At 41.2% G+C, this 11,273-nt stretch overlaps 1 protein-coding gene across 2 annotated transcripts; it reads right to left on the bottom strand.

Moving 5' to 3' along the window:
• Positions 1–1,029: 1,029 nt before the first annotated feature.
• ABCI12 (cobalt ion transmembrane transporter) lies at positions 1,030–10,960 on the bottom strand. 2 transcript variants are annotated; one of them, XM_078590718.1, is made up of 8 exons: positions 10,636–10,960; positions 9,786–9,902; positions 8,068–8,304; positions 7,210–7,374; positions 7,027–7,102; positions 2,645–2,709; positions 1,576–1,734; positions 1,030–1,459 (listed from the first exon to the last, which is right to left on the bottom strand). In XM_078590718.1, the coding sequence occupies exons 1-7, from the start codon at positions 10,921–10,923 to the stop codon at positions 1,582–1,584; spliced, it is 1,101 nt and encodes a 366-aa protein (XP_078446844.1). In that variant the 5' UTR covers positions 10,924–10,960; the 3' UTR covers positions 1,030–1,459; positions 1,576–1,581. The 2 variants fall into 2 exon arrangements, with proteins under 2 accessions (XP_078446844.1, XP_078446843.1); XM_078590717.1 differs by having other exon boundaries at positions 1,030–1,485; positions 10,636–10,959.
• Between the last annotated feature and the right edge of the window lie 313 nt (positions 10,961–11,273).

Genomic DNA, 11,273 nt, shown 5'->3' on the forward strand with positions numbered 1-11,273 from the left:
TTCGAGCCAAAATCACAATATCTTGTATTCTTCCCCAAGAACAATAATTTTAAGTTGTCTGCCAAAGCTGAATCTACATTCAATGCTATGAAGACTGCCATGGATAAAACACCAGTACTTCGAAACCATTTATACTGGAAACAGGTCCAAGAATCATATTCTACCTCTCCTCTAGAAAATCTACGCCAACTAGGGGCACAATCTAAATCTGCATATCAAAAGAGAACTTATGGCAGTGGTATGTTCAGTTCGTAAGCAAAAACGTTGTTTTCCAAAAAAAAAATCATACTGATCACTTCACTCTGAAGTTTCTAAATGATTAAAAAAAGTTCCCTATAAATATCATGAGTGGGTATCCAAGCTGTAGGGATTTGACTCCGGTATCAAGTACATATCAAAAGAGTAATATTGTGGTAGATGCATTGTCTTGCTCAATGGAAGAAGTGCCCCTCAATGACTTGACTCACTCAATGGCTACATCAACAAAATCTGGAGAAAAAAAATTGATGAAGACCCTAAGCTATGTGTTGTTAAATAGTCACTTGTATCCAAAGCTAGGAAGCATCAACATTACACTCTACATGACAACCTCTTGTTCTACAAGAAGTGCTTAGTTATTTACTGAAGCTCCTCTATAACTCCCCTTATATTAAAGGAACTTCATGATGCAAAAATTGGAGGTCATGATGGGTATCTTACAATCTACAAAAGGATTAATCAGTAATTTTATTGGCATGATATAAAGCAAAGAGTATAAACCGATGTTTCCACGTATCACATTTGTCAAACACACAAGGCATCTTCACAGAATCCAGCAGGATGTCTCCAATCTCTGCCTGTTCTGGACCAGATATGGGAAGATAGAGGTCTTGACTTTATCAAAATGCCTCCCAAATTCAGGGGGATTGAATTCTATTTTGGTAGTAATTTATAGATTGAGCGAGCATGCAAATTTAATTCCCAATAAACATTGTTTCTTGACCCAAGATATTGCTGATATAATGAGATTGCACAGCATGCCTCAGCCAATTATCTCACAGAAGGGAAGTGTATTTATTAGTTCATTTTGGAAAGAGTTGCACAAGATACAAGGTACATCACTAAGGTTGAGTTTAACCTGTCATCCAGAAATAAAACAGAACTCACTAACAAAAGCCTAGAATGTGATCTCTGTTGTTTCTCTTCAGAATGTGCCAAGCAGCGGGCAAACTGGCTACCTCAGGATGAATATAGTTACAACAGGTCATTCCACTCTTCCATTAAGATGACCTGTTCGAAGGCAGTTAGTTTACGGAAGGGATCCACCTACAATTGTGTTATGGATCACCACCAATTCCCTTGGAATCTTTAGATACTTGATTACATCAAAGGGATCATTAACTTCCACAATGAATGAGGTAGTTGGATTTAGGGAGCAGGATATTCATAAGCTTATGGTCCATGCTTGTTCCTGGTTGGGCTGCAATTTGGAGAAAGCCATCAGAACTGAAATAGAGGGAACGGAATTGAGGAGGTAGTTAGTTTCAGATAAAAATAGGTGAATACTGTTTCAGTGATAAAGGGAATGGATCTTACTAAGCATTAAACCAAAATGGATTCTGAGACAAGAGTCATTGCTACCAAACAAGCAAGGAAAAGCAAAGAAATGACGTCCACCATTCCGAGAGGAGGGTTGGCATGTAAATATATCTTGTGTGAGTTGCAGTCTCCACGAAAACCTCGCACAATCATTGCCTGAAATTTTACAATGACAACTTTAATCATTCCAAGTTTCAGCCGGAACTTTTCGCAGAAGATCCAAAATAGTCTTCTTTGAATAGAAAAAGAAACAGAAAATTCAGCAGACTTTCGAAGTTTGATACCAAAAAGTAGGGAGTCAGAAAAACATAGATAGAGCCCTGAAGTAGGTATCCAATGCGAATGATCATGGACGGGTTGAGGGAGAGGGGGAGATTGAGAGAGAATGATAGAAGTAACCAATGACAATTGAATCAATGCCTGTGTCCCTTCGGGAGGGATATTTTGCCCAGCTTAACAACAATTTCTTTACTGCCCTCCTTAGTGAAGGCTACACGTATTTAAAGGGAAATACTCTATGCAACCAACGCCAAAAGTACCCTGACAGAGGTCCGTGTTTGTACCATGAATGCATCCATTTTGTAGACAAGGATATCATCCATGCCCAATCATTTCGATGCATGGAAACCTTCCATATATTTTCTCAATTTGATGCTGGAAATGTCTGGAGTGGTTTTATGAATTATCTCTTTCCGCCATATTTGCGTTACTAAATGTACCCAGACTTTCCTAGTTTTACTTTTGGGGTCATTCTTATATTTATTGGATCTAGGTTGTCGACGTACACAAAAGTAAATGTAGTTATGTGTTCATCGTCATGTACCTGGAACCAAGTCATAAACATATACAAATCAATATATTGAAAGACGTTGTCAAAGTAAAACACTATAACATTAGTTTATCAGGCCTTTTGATTATTTTGATCTAAAATTTTGGATTTCACCGAGAATGAAAATAAAAATCACCTCGGCTTATCAATTTACAGCCTCTCATGAACGAATAAATATTTTTTAATGTTTTTCACCCATAAATATTATAATGGAAACAAGAGGGAAAAGAGATTAACCTGAGATATTTGTTCTGCATGGCTGAATATGTTTCGGAATATCCTTTGAATGTACACCAGGAAAACTGCAAAAAAAGGAAAATAAATGACCATGCGTAATTTGATAACAAGGAAGAAACATGTAATTTTTTTTTATCAATCACCAGAAAAAACAGACTATTTCGCCAGTTTAGGCATGAGGTTGGAAAGGAAAGAAAGAAGTTGATCCAGTCAGTTTAAAATTCTAAGTCTCCGCAAAATACTCAATCAAACAGATGACTGATTTACTCAAACTCCATAGTGCATTAAGGCCTTTTAGACTCTAATCTTATTAAATTGTATACCTCTAGAGATATCCAATTAGGATTCTAATCTTATCGATGACACATCAGACTTCGCAATTTAAAAAAAACAAAACATTGACCAAAGCATATTCCAAAGTTTCTAAGATATGACTGTCAATATTCGATAAGGAGCTTAGGAACAAAATAAGCTTCGCAAAGTTCTTGTGTTTTACGATTTAAATTGACAAGTTCGCAGCATTATATTTGTTTCCTAGAGTACAATCAAGAGTACAATCGGAGACAGAAACGCTAGCCATCAAAATACATGGGCTGCAACAGCATTTGGTGGAGTTACGCAAGCGAATACATGAACACAGAAAGAAGAAAAGAAACGAGGCTTTGTGCAGAATCAAATATTTGGACAACCTAGAGGATACACGATTCTTGAACGAGGAAGAATCAATCGAACGAAGAAAGTGGAGCGGCGTGGTAGCCGAGGAAAACTTGAGATGGACTGGAGGCAGCGGTCTTGACAGCTGTGGCTCCAGGCAGGTGACACGAACACGAGATTTTTCCACCTAGCAGCAAATGGGAGACGTCGGATCAATAGCATCTGGAAATTGACGGTGGGAGTCCAAGAATATGTTGGCTCCCAACCGGTGGGCTGTGCGGTTGCAGACCATTTTCGTACTTTTTACAAGAAAGGCAGACGCAATACCTGGGCATGGTGCGGGAAGGGGGCTCGTCCCTTGGAACCCTCATGCAAAGAGGAACTGATTCGACCATTCTTGGAGGACAAGGTCAAGGAGGCAATCAAAAGCCTGAATGGCGAAGGGGCGCCAGGCCCAGACAGATTGCCAGTTTTTTTCTACAAAGAATTCTGGGAATTGGTGAGGCCAAATGTGATGGCCACTTTTGAAGAGTTCCGACAAGGGACAAGCAGCATGGAGAGACTAAACAGGGCCTACTTATCTAATCCCCAAGCAGCAATGCGCTGAACAGATTGAGGATGTCAGACCAATCTCCTTGTCCAATTCCATATACCTAATCATCGCAAAGGTTTTGGCAAATAGGCTGAGGGGTAATCGGGGAACTCGTAGGACCCTCTCAATCTGCCTTCATACCCGGCCATTTTCTGGTGGACAGCGCCGTAGCAGCTGGCGAGATCCTAGCGTCATGGAAACGGCATGGAACAAAAGGTCTTATGTGGAAGGTCGATTTTGCTAAGGCATACGATACGCTTGACTGGGGTTTTCTCTGGGCATCAATGAAAAGGAGAGGTTTCCCTAAGGAATGGGTAAAGTGGATGAAGAGATGCATCACAACACACTCCTTTCTGAGTATTGGTGAACTGAAGGCCAGATGGCGGACATATACAGCCGCAAAGGGGAGTGAGGCAAGGGCGCCCGTTGGCACCCTATTTGTACTAGCAGTAGACGCTCTTGCCACATGCACTAATCTTGCAAGCGCACATGGCCTCCTGAAGGGCTACCAAACCGCTAGTGTACCGGAGGGTATCCCGCTACTGCAGTACGTGGACAACGCTACTTTCTTCGTAGAAGGCTCCGTGGAAGAGGCAAAAAATTTGTCCACATTACTCGACTTGTTTGCGGACTTCTCAGGTTTACGAATCAATCGGGCCAAGTCAGCACTCGTAAGCTGCGGTCTCTCCCAAGAGGACGAGACACATTGCGCGGAGGAGCTGAGAACACCGACCAGTAACCTTCCATTAGTCAAAGGGCGGATGACTAAGGCAGATTGGCAGCCGGTGATTGAGAAGGTCGAGAGGCCGCTGGAAGGATGGCAAGCCAAAGTGCTGTCTAGAGGCAGCAGGCTGGTGTTACTGAAGGCAGTCCTATCAGTAATTCCCATATTTCATCTCTCTGTATTCAAGATTCCTACTGGAGTCTGTCGGAGAATACAAGGCCTGATGAGACGCTTCTTTTGGAACGGCACTGGAAATGACCAAAGCCGAGGGCTGGCACTGGTGGCGTGGGATATGGTATGCAGGCCCATCAAACTGGGAGGCCCAGGGGTATTGCATATCCAAAGCATGAATAAAGCATGATTATCTAAATGGGTGACACAGATCATGCAACCATGCGAGGACCTAACTATTCAAATTTTGAGAGTCAGCTATGGTCGGGGATTGAATTGGGACAAGAAAAAAGCCCCAATAAAGGGGGCATTAGCATTCTGGGCAGAACTCAGACAAATCTTCCCAAGAGTTTGAGATTTCTACTCCGCCCGTTTGGGTGACGACTATCTTTCAATTTTGGGTAGACCACTGATCGCCGCACGGACCCCTGTGCGAAGCCTTCCCTCAGCTTTTTGCGCTCACCCGCTGCCCGGAGGCGACAGTGGGAGAGTGCTGGGACAGCTCATGTAGCCCAAGGGTAGACAGTGCCTTATCAAACCAAAGACTAACCGATTTCTTGGGTATGCAACAAGCTCTGAGTCAGATTCACCCTCACCCTGAGGAAAAAGATGGATGGGAGTGGACAGGCGCTCCCTTTTCAGTGCGGGTAGCGTACGCTCGAATCCGACAGATTAATGAGGAAGACCAAGTAACAACCGGGGCATGTCGAGTCATCTGGCACCTAAAGGTTCCGCTAAAGGTAAAGATCTTTGGGTGACTCTTGCTCAGAAAGAGGCCGGTGACCCGTGTCTTCCGGAAGAGGATGTATCAAAATGCCCCGTCAGTATGCGTGCTGTGTACAAGTGGCGACGACGACTGCAATCACCTGTTTTTCGGTTGCCCGTTCGCCCGCATGGTTTGGGCTACCCAAGCAAAATTGGCAGTGAATGTATCATCAGAGGAGGCCTTTCGGGAGTCCCTCCAGAGAATCGGCCCACGACAAAGAGAAGTGGGGGGACGAGCGATGACAGTGCTCTGGGGTACATGGATCCATAGAAATGGGGTGATCTGCAGAGGGGGGAAGGCTTCAACGGACGGGCTAGCCTATGAGGTAGAAGGTTTCACGGCGGCATGGTTCCCTCGAGGTGGGGCTGTAGAGGGAAGAGGACAAACATAGATGTAATAGAGCCTCAGGGCTCAAGGCATGTACTTGGCGGGTGGTTACCGATTAGTTTGGGTGACCGCCTCATGAATTTTCAAAAAAAAAAATTATATTTGTTCCTCCTATATATTTGACCGTTTTAAGCTGTCAGATATCGATCCATGCACATAATGTAGGATCTGATACCATGAACTCATTAATAAGGTTTTCAATGCCCTGGCCTTTCTTCAAATTTTTTTTTCGATGCTTTGGTTCCCCCACTCCTTTATCTTTATAACCTATTTGGCACATGTGTCAAAAGGCAGATATGGATGAGTTAAAAACGTGCCTCAGCCTCTTTCTCTGACAAACTTTATTGCAGAACTTAAAACATGGGTACTCGTATCTTAGGGTAAAATTTAAGGTCCACACACATCGTAGAAATTATCTCAGTCAGCCCCAACTGGGACCGAGAAACAACTAATTTTAATTTTTTCAGAAGCATAATTGATGTTGATCATTGTAAGTGATGGGAGAGAGGATGGGAGAGGAGAGAGATAGAGAGAAAGGTGCACAGAAGATTGGGCAGAAAAAATGGATCATCTATTTACTTCACCAATGCCCCCTTTTATATACTTTAAACAAGAGAGAGAACAACCTTTCCAACGGTCATATTTTTGAAAAATATGTCCGTTGGAAAGGTTATATCCAGCTGCTTTTGGCAGCTGGATGTCCAACGGTCAGTTTCCTGACCGTTGGAGACTGGGCCTGATGTTCATCAGGCCCAGTAAATATTAGGTCCTTATTGGACCTAATATTTAGCCCTAATGGGCTCCCCACTATTGGACCCTTAATGGGCCCTTAGTGGGCTCTTATTGGGCCTCTATTGGGCCCTCTCAGTCAGCTGCTCTCAGTTAGGTTTTCCATTATCCCCTAGGGTTATTCTATTACATATACATGGCCTCTGGCCCATAAGTTAGTACTGCGTGATCTAACAATCATCCAATAGAAACCTTCCAATTTCCACTAAAAGAAGCTTCTTATTTTCCAAAAACTCAAGCAAAAAATTAATGAAGAAGACACAAAGACCAGTAAATATAAATAGTTCAGAAAACCTCACCATCTAAAGTCTCTAAGAGAGTCAGTTTTTCCCAGTTTATACGACGAGCCACAATTCCTAACGCAACATTACGAACCTATGAAGTTGAAAAATCAACTTTAGGTGAAATTTGGGAAACAAATTCAACATAAAGATCGACATTAGAAACACAAATAAGTAGTCTGAGCAGAATTGGTTACTCACTTCGTCAAAGACAATATTGATGAATCTTAGAGAGAGCAGTAGAGTAAGAATTATTTCCGCCACAGGTGCTCCAAATGCAATAAAAGGAGATAGAAACCACCGCAAAGCCGATGCAAGCTGTTCAGGTGTTGTAGTGGCCAAGCAGAGGCTCGCACTTTGAAATATCTGCAATTTAAATAATAATTTTACATTTTTTCATTTTTGGAATAAAGATCGTCTCATTAGAGAAAATAGAAAACATATAGGTCAGTTTTATGATAATAAATGTATATTTCAGAATAATAGACGTTAAACTATGTCTTTTTCATAAATTTTCATTATTTTTTTTAATACCATAAAAGTACTGTGGTGAAAAATATTGAGTGCTAAGGGAAACTTCACATTAACAAAGATCTAATGACGATTTTCACATTGCTTCTTCACATTTTTTACCATAATCCCAGAATCTACAGGTGTCCTAAAAAACAACATTGGCAAATAATTGAACCGACAATGGACGAACCATTCATCACCAGCAATAATTTAACCAAATAATTATAAGTGAGTTCAACCACATACCTCTTCAGAAACTTGATCATACTAATTGGACTTATAATTTTTATTAACTTGACTGTACGCCTGAATATTCATAAAATATGAGAACCAAATATTGAAAATTCATTTACCACACACCGTAATTTAATCTAATATTCAAAATACAATGTAATTCGAGTCCATAACCTAGAGAGAAGCATATAAACACCTTCATTAAAAATAAATTCATTTTTCATTTGATTTAAAGTAGTCTAAGTGAATTTAGAAGTTTATGGGAGCTTAACCATTGATTTTGATTATAAAAAATATCTGAGAAATACTAACCGTGAAAGACAAGCATGCAGAAGTGCTGGCCACCAGAAAACCTTTCCTCGTTAGTTGCAAGGGTCCTATCCTCATCATCAAATAAGAATAGCCATCCAATGATTTCGGAACATTGGGAAGTCCGGTTAAAGATTGAGGGGGGGTTCTTGGCTGAGATATGGATGGTGCACTGTCTGCGCTCAATGCTAAAGAAATAAATATGATTCCCGAGAGAAAAGCCACTCTTCCCAATTGATCCTAAACAAAATCAGATCAAAGTCTTTTACATCATAAAGTGTCAAAAACCCATCTAAGCAAGTGGAAACACAGAATGTGAGAACAAAAAAGGAAGGCCAAGATTATAGGACAGCACATCCAGGAAATTACTGATAATTTGACGATGTGGGAAGAAAAATTACTGCAGAAAATGCCTCATGTTTTAGCATATTTAAGGATTATTGAGGAGAGTTTAAGTCATTTTATCTGTTTTTGGGTTTTCTCCTCTGAAGGAAAAGATATATGATTCACATCTTCTAGAACCAGGATTATATAGGCGACAAATCAAGAAAAACTTACCACAAATGGTTGGAAAATAATCAAATGAGATTTAGTAACCATCTATCTCTGTCTATCTTTCTATCTATACATCCAATTATAGATCTCAATCTTTCCAGTTATCAGTCTCTCTTTTTTTGCGTTAGTGAATGTATCTATCTCCCTATCAATCTTTTCTATCCACCGATTTAACTATCTTGTTAGATTCAAGTGCTTACCATCTGTACTAAAAGCTATCGCTGATAGCAAGAGCGCTACTTTTCAGCTTTAAGCAGGATGTTGTACTTTAACAATCCCCCCCAACACATGCCTCTGGCCTATTTATGGCTGAAGCATGCAATGTGTTGATCCTAGGATTTGAACCTGCCACCTGACACTGACACCATTTCAGTTTCAAGCGCTTACAAACAGTTCAAAGCTATAGCTGATAGCAAGGGCTGTTGGATTGGTAGATGGACAATATTTCCACCATCGAACCCTTGTCGACAAGAGGAGAGATCGAGAGATCCAAGAGGAAAAACAGAAGAATATAACTTCATGATAGTCATCGATCAGTTCCCTTGTACCCCTTATATAATGGGATACACGGGGGTTACATGGTATGGTAACCTATGAAAGGAAATAACAATAAAGGAAATGAGAATATAGGAAATGGTTAGCTGACAAAGGCACTACTCTTCATCTTTAAGCTGGATGTTGTATTTCAACATATCTCTACATCAATCTAAAAATATTATGACGTATCTATCTATTTCACTGGTCTTCCTCAAAGTTTGCGCCTGATTCGAACCTACTGGTTTGTATCAGGGAGAAGACGGAAGGGAGGGAGAAGATGCCAGGATGGTCATCGGTGCCGGGTCAGGGAGTGCCGGGATTGACTTCGGAAGGATGAGGGGCAGGCGGAATGGACGTCACCTAAGAGAGGGGTCTGACGGAATGGACATCGCCGGAGGGAGCCAGACACATTTGTGATACTTCTTGGCTGCCCTCCTCAAGGGAGGGCTGTACTATTTAAAAGGATTACAAAAGGTTCAAATGACCTAAATACCCCTATTGGGCTAAATGACGAAAGAGACTTAGATACGTCGGGGTCGTATCAGCACCTCATCTTTGAAAAAAATGGTGAAAGAAATCAAGAAAAATTAATAGCAATTGATTGAAGAATAATCAAGAAGCTTTAATACCTTCCACACACGGTTAGGAAGAACCCAAATAGACAATAGCGCGAGATACACGACGATACCATATCGCACGAACACAGTTGACCGAGCTGGCAACATAACAAGTGCCAGCAGCCATACCTTAAACAGTAGGGCCAAAAATCAAAATACTAGTTGAAATAGAAAACCATTGAGAAAAAAATTATGAGTAATTTCAGTTGAGATTCGAAATCCATATTCACCAACATTCAAAATGAAAATCATTCAACAGATTTATCAAAGTGGCTGCTGAACGATCATTCACGAGCCGGTGGTTGTTCTTGGAAAATAACAATAACATTGAACATTCTCAATTTTGATTAGACACTAACCACAGAGCACATGATTCGTGATTCAATGCAGACAGGAATAGTGAGATATTCCTAAACGAACACAATATACTTCTAAACCCCTCTAGAACTAGATAAAAAATAAACACAATCCAAAACAATACAAACAAGGAATGTTGGAGGTACGCATGGAACCAGCTAAATTCTACGGTAGAGGGAGTGAAGACTAGCGGAAGGAGATTCAATGAATTGACAGATTGGACTCGCGGCAGACCGAGAAATTGCCCTCAATATCAAAAACATTTCAACATATTTATCAAAGTGGGCATCAAATGGTCCCTTGGCCACTGAACTATCATTCAATGTCAGGTGGGTAGTTCTTAAAACATAACTAGAACCTTAAAAACGCTCAATTTTGATGGGACAGTAATCACAGCGTACACGATTTCATGATCCAAATCAGATCGACATACTTCTAATTAATAAAAAATGGTAAAATTTTCAAATTAAAACAAACAAACAACTCTGGAGATCAACGGATATACCAGCTTAATTCTAGGGTTGAGGGAGTGAAGAATCGTGGACGGTGATTCAATGAACTGACAAATTGGGCCCGAAGTAGCCCCGGAGATGGCCCTGAAGATCTTCTCCGCGGAGATAAACTCCGGCCGAGCTCCTTTCCACCACGATGACGACCCTGCAGAGCACGAAACTGGAATCAAACGCGCTCTACTCGAAGACCCAATGCAGACCCTTGTTCTTCGAGATTTGCCAATCTCCCTCGTCGGTAGATGAACAAAGGAAGAAACTTTCACTGCAGAGTAGGCAGCCATGGTCAGTCTCCCTGTTCATACCTTTCTTCTCCTTCTCAGAAAACTTTGATGAAACAGAATTAAGGCTGGATGACGGTCCGTCATCCGTCATCCGTCGTCTGTCTTGGCATAGGAACGAAAGCCTTCGTGCCTTCCCGCAGTGTTCGCTGTTGGATATCCGTCCTGATATCCGATATCGGACAATCTCAGAAGATTTTGACGAAACCGAATTATGGCTGGACGACAGATGACGAAGATCCGTCATCCGTCATCTGTCCTGTCATCGGAACGAAAGCCTTCGTCTCTTCCCACATTGTTCGCTGTTTGGTATCCGTCGCGATATCCGATATCGTACAGTTTCATAAGATTTT

This window comes from Wolffia australiana, chromosome 19 (assembly GCF_029677425.1).
Source record: "Wolffia australiana isolate 7733 chromosome 19, ASM2967742v1".
Classification (NCBI taxonomy): Eukaryota; Viridiplantae; Streptophyta; class Magnoliopsida; order Alismatales; family Araceae; genus Wolffia; species Wolffia australiana.